This window comes from Toxotes jaculatrix, chromosome 21 (genome assembly GCF_017976425.1).
Source record: "Toxotes jaculatrix isolate fToxJac2 chromosome 21, fToxJac2.pri, whole genome shotgun sequence".
NCBI classification, from domain to species: Eukaryota; Metazoa; Chordata; class Actinopteri; family Toxotidae; genus Toxotes; species Toxotes jaculatrix.
Genome location: NC_054414.1, coordinates 1290796 through 1310938, shown reverse-complemented (window position 1 = coordinate 1310938; position 20143 = coordinate 1290796). Strand labels below are relative to the sequence as shown.

Sequence of the window (20143 nt, the reverse complement as noted above, 5' to 3'; positions counted from 1 at the left end):
GCCCCTGTGGGGGGATTTGAACTCAAAACCTTTATTATTTAAAATATTGCAAAACAGTCAACAGTTCCCACTGTACTCACACTACAAATTCACACAAAGCACACTATATTTACACTGTGTCACACAGAGCATACTGTAGGTTGCTGGCTGGTTACTCATGATGGACGATGGGCGCTTGCTGTCCATTTGGTTGCCCTGGTTACTCAGTGTTTTTATACTTATCAGACATTTACATACGCATTTTTTCTGAAAACAGAAAAAAATGTTGTAAATGCTAATTTTTTTTGAGTCACTGACTTTCTAATTCAAAGTAGGACTGAGGAAAACCATCATCATCATCATTGCTATCATCATCACCTGCAGACTGCTTTACTAACTTCACACACTTTTCAAAGCTTTACTTTTTGGTGCTGGATACCTTTAAGGAGGTGCTAGGTACTAACTGCACGAGTGCTCCATACTTTCAGCTGTGATGGTAACTGCTATTACAGGTTTCACCAGCAGTGTCGCTGCAGCTCAGATTATTGAATATCTGTAGTAGTCTTTATTATGGGTATGGGGGGAAAAAAGAGAAAAAAAAGAAGAAAACTGGCCTACCGAAAAATTCCCGAACTCCCTCATATCCTGGTTGATATTGTACTTCAGTGGCACAAATTTCTGCCAAATTTCTGATTAATCAGATTATGTAGACCCAAATAATATGGAGTAAATCTGGGTTTTTGGGAGCCCCCCTGGACAGCTTCCCACCATGCCAGGTTGGTAATCCAGCCTTGATTACAATTATGAACATGACATTAATTTCTTTCTAGCCGCTTATTATAGACTGCATTATTGCAGCTGTTGTTGTGTATAATAGTACGGCTGTAATACCAGAAGTAGCACTAGAACTAACAGTAGTAGTGGTGCTATTACATATGTAACACAGGTAGAAGTCGTACACAGCTGCTGCTAACAGCTGTCGTGGCAGTTCTGCCAGCTCGAGCAGTTGTTTTGCGAAAATAGTACCGATGGGGGGTTTTTAATTGAGCGGAGGGACACAACAGTGCTGCGGTCCTGTGAATGTCATGGGATCCAGCGGAGAAAGACAAGTATGGATGGCGGCGGTGATGCGGTCCAGTGTTCCACCGTTTTTTTTTCAGGCACAGAGAAAGGAGACTGACGCTTGAGCGGGTGGAGACTGTTACACATTTAAATCACCCGGGTCGGTTTTCCCCCCCAGCTTTCGGCAACAAACAACTTTTTCTTTTTTTTTTTTTTTGGTTTTTCTTTCTACCGTTGGATTCCGTAGAGCTGAATTAATGTCGTAAATGACAGGTCTGTAAGGGCGTCGTTGTTAGGAAGTTTTTTCGAGGGGGGGGGGTTTGGACCAGCAAAAGGGCCATGGCAGTCGAGGCTCGGCCGGAGCTGGTCGGGAAGCGGTTCCTCTGTGTCAGCGGGGACGAGCCGCCTGAAATCGGCGATATCGCTCGCTGGCCGTGGAGGTCCGGGGTCATACGAGCCGTCAACCATCGTGACAGCGACAATCCCGACCTGACGGTAAGGAAAACGCCGACTTTGTCTTTCTCTTTACTCTGTTACATGCAAAGCAAATGGGAAAATCTCTGTGGTTGGTGGCTAGCCAGCGAGGCAATGTTGTCGGCTTGCCAGGCGGAAATTATTTTGTGGCTTTGTCTTAGTTCTTATGGCTCATTGGACCAAGGAGTACACTGCTTGTATTTATCTTTTTTTGTCTTTGTTGAGTGGACAAGTTACACCAGTTATTTGACCACTTGGGAGTCAGTTAATGGGAGGCAGACTACCAGCAGGGGGGTTGTGGAAAGCAAACAGCTAGCATTCGTCCAAACAGTACACGGCTTATTTACATCAAAATCCGTAAGCTAGCTCATTGATACATCCTTTACTGCGGTAAAGACGAACCTCCATGTTTTCATGTGTAGTTATTGCTAGGAATGGCAAAACACAGTGGGCTCCGAGTAGGTACAGTGTGTCTTCAAGCCAAAAGGGAAAGCCTTCATTTCATTATAATCAATTTGTTGACGAGAGACACCTGGAGTGCGAGCCGATATAGTGTTGTCGTCTGAGGGAAGCTACATTTGTAAAAAGCATGTGTAGGAATTTGAGTCCCGAGCAGCTAAATGCTTTAATCTGCTGTATACTGCAAATCAGCTGACGGAGGTAAGGTTGGCTTCCTAGATTTACCCCGCTTTACAGCCTTTACGTTGAACTAATCCCTGTTACCTCGTGGTTATTGGTCACAATCTGCGTTATTTGTGCGCGATGATCGACCATAAAGCCCAGTCTGCCTGTGTTTTTCTTTTTTTTTTCCCCCCTTTTTTTGTCAGGCGGACAACAAGCCCCCTCCGTCTTGGACAAGGACGCAGGAATGCTAAGACTTGTAAAAACATAAAACTGGCTCGCTGCAGGCTGAACAATGGGCAGTTTATCGTCATGAAAAAATATAGTCTGCAATTTCCATTTCTAACAACTGCCGTGTTGTCACGTTTAGATCTTTCAGGAGCAGATAGGTTTCCAGCTTGATGTGTAATTATTGCGTTCCTGCTACAGTCAGAAGACAAGGGAGTGATGGATGAAAATCTTGGCAATATTTTGGTCTGAATTTTTTTCCCTCTCCTTAAAAAAAAAAAAGGGAAAAAAAAGAACAGAGGTATTTTCATGATGCAAAAACCTGCAAACAATGAAATATCTGCCATGACAAGCTCCTGGCTGGCTAATATACACTGTACTGCCTCAATGTACAGTGTGCCTGTTCCCCGTTTTCTTTTGTTCACAGAATCCCTCTGTCTGCCTATGCAGATAACTGGCCAAACCCAAGCACAGTTCAGATTTGATTATTTAGCATGTTGTCTTGGCACACATGTGCCATTTCTTGAGGACAGCAGGTCGTCAGATAGGACATTTATCAGCACATATGATCTTCTAATGATCGCAGGTATGAGGTAGGGGTCTTCTTTGTGTGTGACTTAATTTGAGACATGTCTGTGGTAGTTCTGTTCCTGTGTGTTTATCAGTTTTAGAAAGTTAGGCCAGCATACGTGTCAGAGGCCACTCTCACGTGTCATTGACTACTTGTGTGGTGTTTTCTGTGGGATTAGACACTAGATAAGTTCCCAGTGTCATAATGTCCCGCCTAATCATGCATTTACATCAAGTGGTCTTGGTTTTTGACAGGTCTAGTGGGATGGCATAATTCTGTGGATTGATTACAGAGTAATAGCGAAACGTCTCTCACATGTGTAATGGCACGTTCCCTCGTCTGCACAGCGTATTTCATGTACTTGTTTGTATCACACCACAAACACACTCCCAGCTTCTTAATTCCCTTGTAGACTTGGTCCTTGTGTGTGTGTGATACAATTTAGGTAATGATTAGTGTTCTGGTTTAATTCCATACAGTGGGGCACAGTCTCATTAGCAAGGGGGGCTTAACTAGCTGAGTGAGTACAGTTGAGAAGGATTGGAGATTAGATTAGAAGAAGTGTGTCAAGCCAAGCTGTCAGGCCTTTGTCAAGTGTCTGTGGTCAGGTAGGCCAGTAGCACAGGAGAATACTGGGTTTAGCAATTGCTCACCTAGGCTTATTGTTTCATAGCTGTGGTATCTTAGTGGACGAATAATGCAATCTGAAATTACCAATTAATTGATCTGCACATCAAAAGAAAATCAGCTCAACTCGATTCTCACATTATGGTTATTTAATGTTTCCAACATTACAAATGGTGGCCATTTACTGCTTTTCCTCCTGTCTTAAATTATAGTGATCTAAATGTTTGTGGGGTATGATTGGACAAATCGAGCAATCTGAAGATGTTACTTGGGGCTCTGGGTAGTAGCGATGGGCGTTCTTCACAATTTCCTTTTATGTTTTGATGAACAAAATAATGTGTCAAACCAGTTGAGCCAAAAAAAAAAAATTAATCGATAGCGCAGATAATCACTAGTTGTGGCCCTAGTCTGAGCATTGATGTTAAAGTGTGAAATCTTCTTGCCTCATTAGACAGCATAAGTGTATTTTGAGATTTGCTTCTATGTAACAGTGCTGACTTATACTTCATCATGATGTGCAGCAGAGTTGAAAACAGAGTGTTGATGTATTGTGTAAGTCAATTAACAAGATAATTACAAGAAATAATTACAGAGGACCTGATCGTGTACACTTTGCATAATCACTGCACGTGATGGGACCTTACTTGTGCAATAGTCCAAGTTATCCTCTCATAGTATGTATTGGAGTTTAGGGTTCTGTGTAATGATATACTTCCTCTGCTGGTGTAATCAAGTGTAATAACTCTTCCTGTGACAGAAAAATATTTCCTTACAACTTCTTAAGTAAAACTAAATGGTTGTGTGTACCCGTTCCAGGTGAAGCAAATGCTGATCATTATTCTGGTGGTTATTAACATCATTATTATCATTATTGAAGATCTCACATGGTGTATTTGTGCTTAGGGTGGCCCGGTAATAGACATCTGATCTAGCAGGAGATTAGGCGAGTTTGGCTGGCTTTTAGCTGATGTGGGCTAAACAATGAAGATGAGGACAAGCAAATAATAATAGAATTACTGATGCGTTTTGCTGAATTGGATAACAGCCAATTCTGTACATAGTTAATATGATGGCAGTGATAGCAATGTGTTGTAATATAGAGTTATTGTGATAATACCTGTAGGTTGACTGTTTGTACATATCTGACTTATTTTTATGGGTATTCCTTTTGCTCAGTAGCAGGCCATTAATGGACAGCCTCTTGTGTGTGTAAACCTAAGACCACATTATGCAATAAGCACACAAGAAAGTAGCAGATGTGATGTAATGTATCTGATATGATGAAACAGTGGGTTGAGACACAGTCTGGGTGTTTATTTTCATGTCCTAATGCTGCTTGTTAATGATACCGATAACTAATGGTGTGTGTAAAGGGTTAGAGTCAGTCCGGTTTTGTTTACTGTATGTCTGAGCTAAATGCTGGCACTGATATTTATAGCAGTCACGCAGTTGCTCACAATCCCATTTGTCTGAGTGCTCTCTACCTGAGAAATATGACAGTGCTTTTAATTACCTGAGGAGGAAGAATACATTTTTGTTTTTGGTGCTGAAATTAAAAAAAAAAAAAAAAGATCAAATTCAAGAACGCCCCCAAGTATTAAGATACGCCGCTCTGTTAATGGCATTGTAAATTATTTTGCAGTTAACCCAGTTTTGGTGCTGCAGGAGAATAGAAAAAATACATGGCAGAGGAGTTCAGACGGCCTCGAGAGAGTCTGATAAACAGCAGCTTGACTCGGTCAAACCTAGTATCTGGCTGGGCCGCCTGTGGTCAATGAGTGAAACTGAGGCATAGATGAAACCTGCTGTTGAACCACCACATCTGCTTTCTATGGATAGTAGCTAAAGCCTTCTTGAAAAGTTGTAATATGCTAATTACCACATTCATGACATCATGACGTCGTATTTGAGTTTTGCCTGGCGTCAGTCAGTTTCAGCCCTTTATCAGTTTGTTTCTCTCCTTCTCTCTGTTTTCACATATACAGTCATTTAATGCAGCTGAATTCACAATGAAGCTGCTCTCATTCACGTTTCTCTGTTTCTGTGGCAGACAATGGAACAAGTAAAATCCTGATTTTTTTTTTTCATAACCACGACGTCGCCTGACAGAATCACCACACACACACACAAGTGAAAGGCGACGGCCGTGCTGTGATTTCAGCTGTATTTACCCGTAAAATGATCAGTCGGACAGAAAGTTAAGAAGCTCATTGACGCCTATGTCAGCTGGCGTGCGGTCAAGTGAATGAGACACATAGAGAGGTGTGTCTGAGGAGGGAAAGTCTCCTCATGTGGTAATACTGGTGACTCTCTTCTATGGGGAAAATAGCAAAGGTTTGTCCCAAAAGTTGCTAGGTTTGTCACTTGATTCTTTTTTTTTTTTTTGGTGGTGTGAAAAATCTAGAAACTTTTCACACCAATTCGTGATGAAAGAACAACAGCCAGTGGTGTAACTTCATCACTCAGCGACAGACATTCGTGTTTAAAGGGCTGGTCCAAAAAAGAAAACTGCTGAGAATCTGTGACAGACAGAGCATCTAAACAGCATGGTAATTCCCTTGCAGGCACTTTTTGGTGAGTCTTTAGGGGGGACACTGGTCCAAGCTGAAAGGAAAGGAAAAAGCTCAGCAGCAGAACCCTGCGCTGGCATATTCACACTCATCTGGACTCACAATGAATGGAAAGAGCGGGGCAACCAGGTCGCTGCCTATAGCAGCCTTTGTTTCCTATTACAGTCCACTGTGTATATATGTGTACGTGTGTGTGAGTGTATGTTTACAGTAGCAGTGCTGCTAGTTTGTTTTTAGGGCTGTGGCCTGAAGTTTATCTCCATGTGGCTAATCAGCAGAAAATGACAGGCTGTGACCAGGGAAGAACCTTCCACATACAGAGTCCCCCCCCCGCCCCACATGGTTGTTGCAGTGCTGCAATTCAGCCAGCTTAGAAACATTTCTGAGCTGTGCGCGAGTTGTGTGTGAGGTTGTGAATAGCAGCATTGTTTAAAGTGCAAACACACACTAGAGACACAGAGAATAAACATGGCCCGGAGAGAAGCGGTGCCCATCAAACCTCGATGCGACAGTAGTGCCAGATATGATATGAATTTGTCTACACCATTCCAATTCTGTTCAGTGTATTGAATATATTAGAGTTTGCTCTTATTAAAATAAGTGTTCTTTTTTTTATTTATATTAATAGCCTGCCAAATTTGTTACATCCTGGTAACAGATGGTTACAATTCCCTTTTCTGGGTTTAAGCAGCTTAGCACTGAAATATGAGGAGAAAAATTCTACAGTCAACTATATATTGGTAACTTTTGAAAAAAAAAAAATAGGCCCAGAACCCTGCGCTGGCAGTTCATTATTATTGTTTGTTCAGTTATTATCAGATATCTGCATAACACTGTGAAGATATGTTCTTGGCGCGTTTTCTCTGCAAGCTGCAGTAACAGAAATTTTGATCTGATCTGGAACAGATCAGTGATTTGAACATCAAGTGGAATCATTTTTATGGGATTTTGCATACACATGGCATCTTGTGATATATATTTGTATAGATGCCATAAAATGCACTTATCAATATTGAAATAACGATTTCAACCATATTTCCCAGCCTTATGTTAAATGAATGAATAAACTAATACTCTTATACATCAGGTACTCCTCCAATACAGGCACATGTCAGTGTATTTTATAATATTGTGATTTTAGTGTTCGCAATAGTGTAATCTGGTGGTTTATTTAGCTTTTGTGCACTAAGTCTTAACATAACAACAGATTTAGATACATAATGGCTTCACTGACTTAATAGACAGGGATGTTTATTCTCACTGAGTAACTTTCAGGTGTGTTTTAATGTTTATGGATCCCATCACTCACTGTGCATCATGTCTTTGCGCTGACGTCCACAGGCAGGACAGACACTCCTCACCATCTCTGTGTCTTGCTGTTGTTTTAGCATCTAACAGTAGCTGCAATTGTCAATTTCAGGACAGCCTGGGACATAAATGTAGCCTGTAGAGCGATTGCATAATTGGTCTTTATTTATCAGGCTGACATTCATACAATGAGCTGCAGAACTGCTGCGCGACTTCCAGGTTATGTGGTTGTTTGGGCAACTGGATACACTGAGTGTTAGTGGTTTGTTTTTTGGTGCCTAAGGAAACAAAATGTAATCTGAAGCCAGGATGGGCTGGCTGGATTTCTGGCTGGACGTACCCTTCCCCCCATCCCAGCAATACACACACACACAGTGCTACATACGGCAGCCATAAAGCCTCCTATAGGCTCACAGGCTTCCCAGATAACCCTGGGAATACATTAGGCTCTACTACTCAACAGCTGCTGTGGTTTCCTTGTATACTCATCTACACTGCTGCTATTCTCATGGCTAGGCTGTGGAATTTGTATTTCAGAGACATATAATGCTAAAAATACATCCTTTGCTGTTTAGAAAACTGACTGAAGAACACACGTGGAACTAAGTAAGAACCAAAACCACTAAGAGCCAAGCACCACAGACTGGTAAAACCTACCACACCAACCGCTAAATTGATTTCAGTTCTACATAGATTGTGTTGTGGCGAATTATCTACTGTAGATATCATGGGTAAATCAGGACACAATACCTGAACACAAAGCAGCATTAAACTGGCCCCACACAAAGTCACTTCACCTTATGACCTCAGCTTTAACACGATTTTTAAGTTTGATTAAAGTAAGCACTGGGGTGAATGACTGGATGATTGGAGCTGATAATTTAGGATAAGTCTGACAATCGTTTCAGAACGACCATTGTGTTGTTTCCCCATTTAAACACCAACCAGACTGGTGACAGTGCAGGAAGTGGTCCATTCAGTCATTTGTGTTGATAAGTGAAGGAGATAACAGCCAGGCATCTCTGCACAGGCACATGTTTAAAATACAAAAATAGAATATAAATTGCTTTTAGTTGATATATGATAATCAGTGATAAACAGAGACATAACAACGGCTCACAATGCTGTTATCTGCAACAGTAGATCTGTAGTGTGTAGTAACATTCAGTGAGAAAGCAGCCCAGACAGACTGTGACTGTGACTGTGTCCTGAATATGGAATGAGTAAACCTCAGCCTGTCTGACTGCTTTTATCTCCATCACTCCGTGAGACAGCCTGTGTGCTCCCAACTGCTCCGAGTGAAATCCATCCGTCACTGTTTGGAGACAGAAGGGCTGATAAAGTACGGTATGGTTTTGACTCAAACTGGCATTCTCGGTCTAAAACGTTCACCTACTTGGTATCTCATCCAAATTTCGGCTCTTGTTGTGGTGGCAGAGTCCCACTGCAGTCCAACACAGCGTGTGTTTTTAATAAATGTCCTTTCCTGAGGAGTCTTTTCAGCCCATACCGTTCCTTGGACCCAGAGCTGTCCCATGTATTTTCAAATACCGCTGTCAGGGAATACTGGGCCGGCCCTCTAACGAGACTGTTTCACCAAAGAATGCGAGGGAAGCTATTTTGGTGTAGCTAGTAATGAGGAGGTTGTGCTTGTTCAGTTTGGAACATCTCCCGACTGAACTGAGCAACTGCGGCTCATGCATGTTCGTCTAGTTCCACTGCGTCTTTCCTAGTGAGAAGAGATGTCACCTGCTGCTGCTTGCATTCTGTTCATGGGACGGTGGACACAGGCTGAGTAAAGTGTCTTGCTGTCCACCCCCTGAGGTCAGCCTGTCACCGTCACTGGTTCCTTCCCTGCTGGTAAAAAGCTGGAGCCAATGGAATGTAGCCTTACCTGTCTGTATGATGTGCCTGTCTGTCATCCTCACTGACACCAGTTAACCCTGTAATGTAATTCACTTAATCTTGTCATCAACTAATTCATTGGATTAACATGGCTGCTTTAGAGCCAGTGGGACGCAACATGAGGATGAATAACAATAGGGCCTGCCTCAGATGCATTTCAAACAGGATCCCTGTTCTTCAAGAACAGTTTGTTCTCTCAGAGCAGCAGAGGCAGCACACACACACACATACTCACACATACACACACACACACACACATCCCCGGTCTGTATCAGCGGCTCAAGTGACGGACTCAAGAAGGTCCACATGTCTGCTCAGATTCTGGTCCAATTCTACCTCTGCACCGCCGAAAGCATTCTTACCAACTGCATCTCAGTATGTGAGGGCAGCTGCTCTGTGTCGGACCAGGAAGCACAGCAGAGGGTGGTTCGCCCCCCCCCCCCCCCCACCACTGAGGCTGTCCAGCTCCCCCCATACTCATACTCATACTGATCTATACCATGGTATATATCTGCTCTGCAGTGCTCTCATATTTATACTGCCATATTTACTGTACATTTCTGACCTATAGTGTATACGCATAGTCATATCCAGCCCTTTATTCTCACTGTTGCTCTGCACTGCACTGCGTTTTGCACCTCTGTGCTGTCTCACTACTGTGCAATGACAAAATTGAATCTAATCTAATCTAAACTGTAAATTGATAGTGAAGCTCATGAGTAATAATATAAATTGCATATTGCACCAGTGTCCTCAGGGCAGTGACCTGTGTTACTACTACTACTACTGCAACTAGAACAGACAGACATTTAGAGTATTGGATTAGCTGTGCTGCAGCTACTGAACCCCACTAGCGTTTGTACTGCAGCTTGTCTTGTTCTGTTTTCTCTTGCACCTCGCTGTTATATGCTGTGCTGTTATCCCAGTCCTGTCCTGTGTTACGGTCCACCCCGACCTGTTCTCACATTTCCTGTCTGATCCTGATCTCTCCTGTCCTGTCCCAGTCTGCGCTTTCACACGCATTAGACTTTAACTCAATTATGTGTATTACCAGGCATTGCAAACACAACCGCGCTGCACTTACAAGGTTCCCGAGATAAAATAATCAAGTCAGCTTCATGCTGTGTTCATATTGTTATTTTGTTGTTTGCCTAAGTAGCACGGTTTGTACTAGATCTTTTCTGCAGTGATGGATAGAAGTGAGTGTTGTTTGATTGGGCTGCAAATCAGCACAAATAATGCAAAATATTCATTCATTTTGAGGCTGAGATCTGTTATTGCTTTCTGCACAGTAACATTTACACTGGGTACATTTATTTATAGGGAACCAATAGAGTGTAAACAATTAGTTGATTAATTATACAGTCAATAATAAGAAAAAAATGTCAAGTATTTGTAGAATAGATTCATTGTTTCAGTCATTTTTGGAGCAGAACTGTCAACATTTGTTTGGTTCCAGCCTCTCAGAGGTTTGGATGTGCTGCTTTTCTTTGTCATGTATGACAGTAAATGAGTATCCTTTAATAACTGCAAATGGAGGGAGGAGGAGAGAGAGAGAGAGAGAGAGCAGATGAAGGGATGAAAGGGAGGAATGATATAATACAAATGCAGGCTCAGTGACCACAAACTAGCAGTCGAACAAGAGACAAAGAGACAAAGTGAAAGAAAACGTGGTCAGTGTTCCACAGGTGAGGTTGAGACACAGATGCACTTCCTCCTAACACATGAATAATTCAGTGAAATAATAAGGAACATTTACTTTAACCCATTCAGCTCTGTAATTCCACGTTTCACTGGACTAAATAACATCTCAAAGATCAAAATATTCCTCGAAAAATGAGACAGACTCCAATATCTGTCAACATGCCACAAACTGAGGCCACACATGGGTATAATGGACTGTGAATATATCATTTATATATGTATGTATGTTGATCTTTGTGTTGTTTTTCTTGTTCTTTGTTGTGTACTTGGCTACATTTTATTTAATGCTTTGGTTCCATAGTTTTTGCAACTTTCATAAAGCAGCTTTGAATTGAACTGAGTGTTATGCTATTTGAAAAATGAGGAGAAAGAGAGAGAGAGAGAGAGAGAGAGAGCGAGAGCTGTGCACTCTCATTAGTTGGCTGGAAAACCAAACAACTAATGAGAGTCCACAGCTCTCTCTCAGCTCTGCACAGCTCTGGTAGAGAGAGAAAGAACAAGAGAGCAGAGGATGAGGGAAAGAGAACGACAGAGAGAGAAAATGGGAATGCGAGAGAGACGGAGAGAGAGAGAGAGAGAGAGAGAGGGGTTTCTTTCTCCTCTGTCTGGCCTCTCTCCCATAGCAACAGCGGCTTAGCCACGTGAACGCCAGTTCCTTTGAGTTCACCCACTGCACAGAATTTAACCCCTTCAGCACTGGATTATGGCACAGCACAGCGGCACGGAGCCAGAGAACACGACAGAACTCTGGAAAGAATAAACATACAAATGACGCGCTGTCATGTCTGATTCCTCCCACTGAAAATCAGACAATATAAAACACAGCGTATAATACATATTATATAGAAAGAGGATTTCTTTTGTGTTCACTGACTCCCTGGCATTTAACTTCTTCACTGCAATGCCATCTTACAGAGTTGAATAAAATATCATCATAGAATGCCATCATATAGAGCAGAACAGAATGATGTTAGATAGAGAGGAATAGAATTCTATCATATAGAGAAGAAACAGAATGCCGTCATATTGATTGGAATAGAGTGCTGTCACAAAGAGAGGGTTTGCCGTCCTATAGAGCGGAGCAGAAAGAGCGTACAGTTATTATACCAAGTGGAAATTGAACAGTGAAACCATTCCGCTGTTTGGCGTAAGAAGGAAACAGTGGAACGATTGTTGACTGGAACCAGTGTGCGACAAAATTGGTTTCTGTGGGTTTCCCGGCTCCATCTGCACAACGTCACAGTGAAAATGAAACGCAAACAGAGAAGTCAAATCTCTTGGCCAAGACAAAGGGTTCCATCACTGTATACCAGAGGCAATGCTGCCAAGGCATGTTTTATCCAGAGTCATATAGCTAATGCAGATTTGAAAACAACAGTGCAGTTATAATAACACAAAACAGTTGTTGGGGTATATATTTTAACCATTCTAATGCCATAATGGGACTCCACTGTAGTCCTGCAGCCTAGTTTATACTGTGACTTCCACCAATGTATTGAATTACAATAATTGCCTGGGTCCATAGCTTGGCAGTATCAGTGTGTGCATGCAGGGATCAAGTGGAAATGAAAATGAAAAACATGCTTGGTATTTGAGGGTATTTGGGAGGATTTAGAATCATTGACTGGAGCTAATACAATGCTTTGTGTTGTGTAAAGGTGTGGAACAGCTCCATAGTTAACGACTATTGGGAATTAGTGGATCACAATCACAGTTTTGCTACAGGGTGAAGCGGTAAAGTTAGAGAGCTTGTTTCTGTCTTTTTCTCTGCCCCCCCCCCCCTTTCCTTTTATTCAAGAGCTAGCTAACTCTTTCCAGATGGTATAGAGTTAACTCTCCTCTCCTCGCTTCTCCTCTCGTCCCAGCCTCGATTTGCTGACATCAATGTTACCTGAAAATTTTTGGCTATGGCCCTGTTTTTAACTATAAAGTTGGAAATAATAGAGATGTATTCTATGGGCTCAGATGTGAGGATTTTCTGTATTTCTCATCTTAATATTATAACCAATATTTTTTGACTATCTGTCCATTTCATGTACATACAGTTAGACGATCAGATACAATTAGAGAGTTCAGGCAGTGGTAGCCAGCTACTTTCTGTTTTTGACATTGTGTGGACTAATGTGTGAATTATTAGTTGATTAATAATAATCATTAGCTGTAAAAATAGAATGTATGGGAAATAATCATTATTTGTAGGTCTGCCTTTGTGGAGTTTAAGTATTAGTATTAGTATTATTTTCTGTTTGAGCATTGTACGTTAGCATCGAAGAGATTCCACTTCTGTTGTATTTATGTGATTAGTCAACCTCAGCGTATAATAAAAAGTATAATTGTTACAATGGATATAAAGATTTTGAGAAGGCTGCAGCAGCTACACAGTGCTTGAACTGCTGAATATCGCTGTGTACACTGGCCTTGAAAACTCGTGTTGCTTCAACACTGGTGAGAGTAGACTCAGTATTTGACGTGTCTCAGCTGGAATGTGGACCGCAATTAAACAAGTTAACTCTTGTTACCTCAGAGAGGAAAGATTCCCCTCGCAAAGAGCTCCTTCTCTTATTGTCAGCACTCTCTCTCTCTCTCTCTCTCTCTCTCTCTCTCTCTCTCTCTCTCTCTCTCTCTCTCTCTCTCTCTCTCTCTCTCTCCTTGTTGCTGTCTTCCTGTCTCTCTCCCTTTCTTGTCCTGAGAACCAGGCAGTGTCTGTCAGTAGTACTGTCTGAGAGCTGAAGTTGGTGATTATTTTCAATAATCATTTTCAGTGTGTGTGTCACATTTCCTCAGAGTCTAAGGTGACATAGTAAACGGTAGTTCTCAATCTTGTTGTATTATCAATGACTCTTGATTTAATGAAGTTTACAAAGAAGTAAGATGTGTGATGAATGAGATGGACCTTTGTTGGTTACTATGCCAGTTAAGCTCACACCTACGTGAATTTAACTGGAATCAATAAAAGCAGAACATCTCGCCTCTTGACAGTATTACCACTTGTCACACAGTAAATGCTCAAAGATTAAAAAAAAAACAAAAACGAATGATCCCGAAAGAGGACCAGAACCAGGATCAGGACCAATCAGAGTGCTCAAACTCAGGCCTCATGAAGGTTAGGCTCCTTTAAAATGTCATGCTCCTGGCTGCTTCCTAGACAGATGACACAGACAAACGTGCACACACACACACACACACACAGCACACAAACACACACATAAACAAACCGCTCTCCAATTATAGTAGTAGGATATAAACAGAGAAAAGCAGCAACACTTTACAAGTGAGAGGCTTGGCATTTTTTTTTTTTAACATAATGAATGACTTAAATGACTAATCACTCATCAAAGGTGCTGCGGATGAATTGTCACTCGACTGGCTGATTGATGAACTGAGTAAGCACAGGTATGATTCCTTCATAGTGTCTCACACGGGTACAGTCTGCCGAAATGGTATGTGTCATCACCACATCCTAACATCACCTGCGCTCACACACACAGCCGTCGTCAAATCACATGGATATGAACAGAGCTCTGTGTGCGCGCTGGGAGACATTACACATCTGCCGATCTGAATGCAGGTAACACAAACGGAGGTACAAACTGATAAAAAGAAAAAAGAAAAGAACAGCTGATGAAAACATGAAGGACTGAAATAAATATCTTATTTCTCTTTTTCCATGTGATTTAAGCTGCCCTTGTTTTCCATAAATGAACATGTTATTTGACATTGTAAACACAAATGTAATGATGATTGATGACCTGCTTGTGATGTTTGTTGTTACACGAATTACTGTATTGAAAGTATTGAAATTAATTGCAGCATACCTATTCATTATAGATTGTATGTTGTTGAGTACTTAATAGCTCTAATAGCTCTACACGATGGTTTGCACTTATTACTGTTATAGTAACCTGGGTCATCCAGTCAGTCAGCAGTCCATCCTCCACCCTCCATCAGCCTCCACCTTTCCATCCTACTAGTACCTCAGCACTCGACAGAAAAGGAAAGAAAAGCCTGAGTGAAATATTTACACACACACACGTTGAGCCTGCTTTGTCACTTCTAGTGTTGGAGAGCAGAAAAGAGAGTGGAATAAAGCTCCAGCATGACACACCACCAAACAAAAGTGTGCTGGGTGTGTCTCAGTGCCCTGAAAAGCCACACATACTCATACGCTGTCTGTGTAGTGAGGAGCGGCTGCTGAGGTAGTGGAGTCCTGCAGTGTAATGAGGCTTGTTGAATGGGGAGAGAAGCACCGCGGCGGTTTTATTTAGATGTTGTCATGATGAGGGGGGGCTCCTTCTCAATGTCTTTCAGGGGAACTTCATTTAATCCGTTAAACTTCAGGCTTGGTTCGTGCTTAATTCTTTTCTTTTATTAATTTTATTTCAAGCTTAAATGAAGTGTAATGAAGCCAGAGCTGTTATTAAAATCAAAGGAGGGAAATTCCCACTAATGCCCAACAGCCAAGACTGTGAGATGTTCCTTAGTGCTCAACCTATTAGGCAGAGAAGCTTACGTCAGAGATCCTGTTCAAGAATCAGGTTGGTTGATCAGTATTGGTGACCTGCAGCTACTTTAGCATGAGAACAGAGGCTGGAAATGTTACTTTTGCAGCTGCAGCTCATGCATACTGTGGATAACCTGACCCTGAAGCATTAATATTAAGCTTTGCACAAACAAACAAGCAAACTGTTTTTTTTTTTTTTAATAAATTAGATCTGCGAGTGCTGTTGTTTGAAGTTGGAACTAGTTAAAATGCCACAATGCTCTCTGAAATGTCATGTGTACATGTGCTGTCTGTATGGTTGTGTATTTGTGCATGTGTGTGTCCTGTAGGAGATAGTGGATGTAGTGGTGTGTGAAGTCCAAAGTTTCTGTTGACATTACAACACTATATTGTTACAGCTGAAAAGCAGCACTACAAACCCACAACTATCTACTCTCCTACCTTTTTCATCTACTGTTGTTTTATTAGATTGTGAGGCATTTGTGTTATTTTGTCAAATAAGTAGATCATATGAAATATGATTTATATATGCAAAGAAAACATTACAAAGATTCCAGCAGTATAAGCCTCTCCACTTTAAGGACACTGCAAAATGATGTTTTCTGGATCTAAACAGCAAAAAAGTTTTGGAAGTTTAAGACCTGAAAGTGTAACGCCATGGGAAAATTTGGTTTCCCTTTAAACAGGTTGTCCTTTTTTTTTTTTAAGTCTACCAGCTTGGTTTCTGTGTTCAACCACGAGTAACCATTGTCTGATGCAAGAAGCTTTCTAAAACCCTTATTTACTACAGTGTGGAACAACAGGAGCACGCAGCTCAAAGGTCACTGAATGAAAATGTGTGCGCCGTCCACCTGAGCGTGATGCGTCGCTTCTGCAGGGCTTTGCACATGCCAGCCTGCGAGACTTTTGTGCAGCCTCGACAAAGGCCGGCTATACCAGAGATGTAACATGAGATTGTTCCTTGAGAATCTAGGGCAAGGTTCCTTCTCCACATGTGTCAGTCTGTGCGAGCTGCGCTCGGCTGGCAGCTTCCAAGTGTGTGTATGCATGTTTGTTATGTGTGTGTGTGTAAGTTTACCAGCTTGTGTGTATCTGCCTGTGGGACGGGATTTGTCAGCAAATGTGTAGGTTCGAGAGTACGCTATTGTGGAGAAGTATGGGGGTGTGTGTGTGTGTGTGTGTGTTAGAACCAGGCTTGTGCATGCGTGCTAATTTTGTGTCTGTATGTGTGCAGTCATACTTGGCTTTGTGAATACTTGCTTTGCGTGTGTGTGTCTGTGTCTGTGTGTGCGTCTGTGTGTGTGTGTGTGTGTGTGTGTGTGTGTGTGTGTGTGTGTCCCAGGGCAGCAGATGAAGGCAGGGAGGGGTGTTCTAGTGCTGGCTCCATTGATTGGTTCCATACAGACTGAAACTTGACCTTCACAGCAGATGTCTGTAAGGCTGCCAAAGACATGCACGCAAGCACGTGCACACACACACTCACACAGACACACACAAGACAGAGTACACAACTCTACTCTGTGCTGCTCTTGCTCATAGTATTTCTGTTTGTAGGTGTCTTTCAGTCTGTGTGTGTCTCATCACTTTGTCTTCATCTGTGTGCCTGTCCTCTCCTAATGTCCAACATGATCAGTGTCATATAATACTTACAGTTGACACAGTTACATACATAGGCCACACACCTGTCTGAGTTGTGTGTGCTGCAGTAACGCTGAGTGGGATCTAGAGGCTCCTCTGTGTGTTCAGCTGCCTCGCTAGCATCTTCCAATGTGAGGTGTTTAGGGGCCATCTGTAAATTGTAGCTACAGAAAGTAACCTGTGAACTCTGCAAAATTGAAGTTACACAACTTTTAGTGGCAGTTAGTGGTCACATTTTCTTGCATACTCTATTCTACTAATTAAAGAACAACACTAGAAGAATCCCAGCAGTGATGCAGAGGTGCAGTGCCGTTAGAGATGCTTTAGGGCCAGCGGAGCGCCGTGTGTCGCCTTTCTGTAGTATTTCACAGCTCTAAGACAGCTTTAGCATGATGGAGAGAGAGAGAGAGGTTTCAAAGCGTCTGCATACCTGTCAGTGGCGTTTCAGAAACGGGAAACACCATTAGGCTTAAATAGTGTCGATTCCTAAGATGTGTTGTTTATGATTATGCTTTCAGAAGTAGACACAAATCATCTGTATTCAAAAGCATGCGTTAACTGCTTTCATAGGCAACTGGAAGAATTCATAAAATCTTTAGTACGCTGCTACAGCTGTTAGTGTTGCTACTACTTTGCTTCCGTTGCTACTACTGTTACTGCTATTGCTTTCATTGCTACTTTCATTGCTGCTGCTGCTGTTAGCAGTAGTCCTGCCATGGCTGTGATTGCTTCGCTTCAGGGACCGTGACCAGAAATTCTGTGGTCAAGAGGCCAAAGTCCTTGAATCCCCATTGCCCCCTGTAAAGCTGTGGCAGTCTGTAAAATCTTGTGCCCCCACATTTTCTTTCTTTATTTAATTGTTACCCAATCAGTGGCCAGTTTATTAGGAAGACCTGTAAAATCTAATGCAATCCAGAACATACAGCTCACACATGAATTCTACTTATGAAGATTTGAATGATTGAAGATTAAAATGTGATGAAATCAGCTGTTTCATTATAGTTTGCTGATGAATAGTGGGTAGTTACTTCTGTTTAGCAGCAACATCTGAGCGTGTGTGTGTGGCTGGGGAAAGAAACAGACTCATTTGTTTTCTCAGCACTTTTTTTTTGTTAGCACCATTATAGAACAGTTTAATAGGACACACAATAACAGTACAGATATAAGCGTAAAAGTGTTAGTGTTAAAATATGGGACCTGTGGGATATGAACAGTTGCATGTACCATTACTGCTCCAGCTGCTTCCATTACCACCATTACTGGCGCTGCTGTTGTTTGACTGCCGCTGTCACCATAAAGGCAGGCTGCGCGGCTGTGATGTTAATTCAGTTGAAAAGGGTGATTGAGTCCCAGTAACCTGTCTCCACATAGCCCTCCCACCACAGCGCACACACACACACACACACACACACATACACACCGACTGGCTGTCTCAGCCTCTGCTTAAGCTCCTGAATAGTTTTCCCTGTGCGGTTTATTCATTTGTGTCCATTTGCAAAGAGGCAGAGATGTGAAGTCCAGAGGATTTACAAGGCCACTGACTGCCAGCCAGGAAGGAAAGTCACGTTTTAGTACAGTGGCCGTCAAGGATTACAGCGAATGTACACACACACACACACACACACACTCACACACACACACACACTGTTATCAGTCGTGATAAAACTTGTAGTGGCGCTGTGTTTGAGCTCTCCATCACCACAAAGCCTAATCACCTACTTCTTTATCGGCTGCTACAGCTAGGGCCGGGCCACGATTCATTGTGTTGTCATTTATTAACTTGTCATGATATCTTATGGTTTTGCAAATATAATGTCCGTTTTTAATCATTTCAAATAGCAAATTGTTGTGTAAAACACAATTAAACGATTAATTATTGTAGTAAGTGCTTATTCTTTGCGGTGGTGTGATAATGTTTGACAAACATGAAGTTGAGGTGAATTCTACTTTCGACAATAGAGATGTTCTGAAGATGGTGAGAAGCATGAATCAGTGTTGAGTTGTTATGTGAATGAGGATGTATTTTAGTGGGTGGAGACGGCCAGAGGACACACACACACGCATGCACGCACACATGCAAGAAAAGAGGGATTTACCAGAGGAGAGAAAGTAAACTCTGTTATCTCCACATGATTCTCAGCTTAGCACACCGCCTGGCTGCTGTTCGGGGAGAGCCCCACGCTGTTTGTTTGTTTATTTGTTTGTGTGTGCATCTGCATGTGTCTACTTTGAAGGTTTGACTTGTTTACCACTTGAAGAAATTCTTTTCGTGACCGTCAGCCCGAGACAGATCAGCCTGAAATGACGACAGCTGCTAAGGGATTTTTATCAGCAGGAGCTAATCTGTCATTAACTCTGTGAGTCGGGAGGACTAAAGAAAATGAAACTATTGGCTGTTGTCTTTTTAAACGTTCTCCTCAGTCGTCAAGATCTTATTTAAACAAACGCAACTTTGTATCATATTGAGATAGATGGTGGTTATGATACCCTCTCACCAAGTAGTAGCCCGTCGTTAGCTCACCATCACGACATAAAGTCTTACAGCCTGAGTCCCACAGAGAAAGAACATGAATATGAAACACTGAAAGTGAATAACTAATAATGTTCATTCAGATCTCACCCTCTACTTTGTCATCATGAAGAACATGATGACAAAAAAGCAGAACAAGAAAGTTCAAATCTACAATGTAACCGACCGCCAACCCCCCAATGAGCAGGATATTACACAACCTGGTAAAATGTGATAAAAACCATTCAAATTTTAATGGTATTAATGGCACGTTGTTACCATGGCAACACAGTTTCTATTGGCTGACTGTTAGACCTGCGAGTCTTCCGGGTGCTGTCTGGAGACCTCATCTAAAAATGCTAATATATGCTTCAGTTTTCAGTTGTATAGAACCCCAGTTGATCAGAGTAGAAGCGTCATGTGGCCGCGGCCTTAACCGATTGTCA

General features: G+C 42.0%; 1 protein-coding gene across 2 annotated transcripts in view; it reads left to right on the top strand.

Moving 5' to 3' along the window:
- Positions 1 to 1156: 1156 nt before the first annotated feature.
- Positions 1157 to 20143, top strand: part of jmjd1cb (jumonji domain containing 1Cb) — a 95047-nt gene continuing 76060 nt past the window's right edge. For both annotated transcript variants that reach the window (XM_041066747.1, XM_041066746.1), the window contains exon 1: positions 1157 to 1536. In XM_041066747.1, coding sequence (XP_040922681.1) covers positions 1381 to 1536 — 156 coding nt within the window. In that variant the 5' untranslated portion in view covers positions 1157 to 1380. The remainder of the gene's footprint in view (positions 1537 to 20143) is intronic.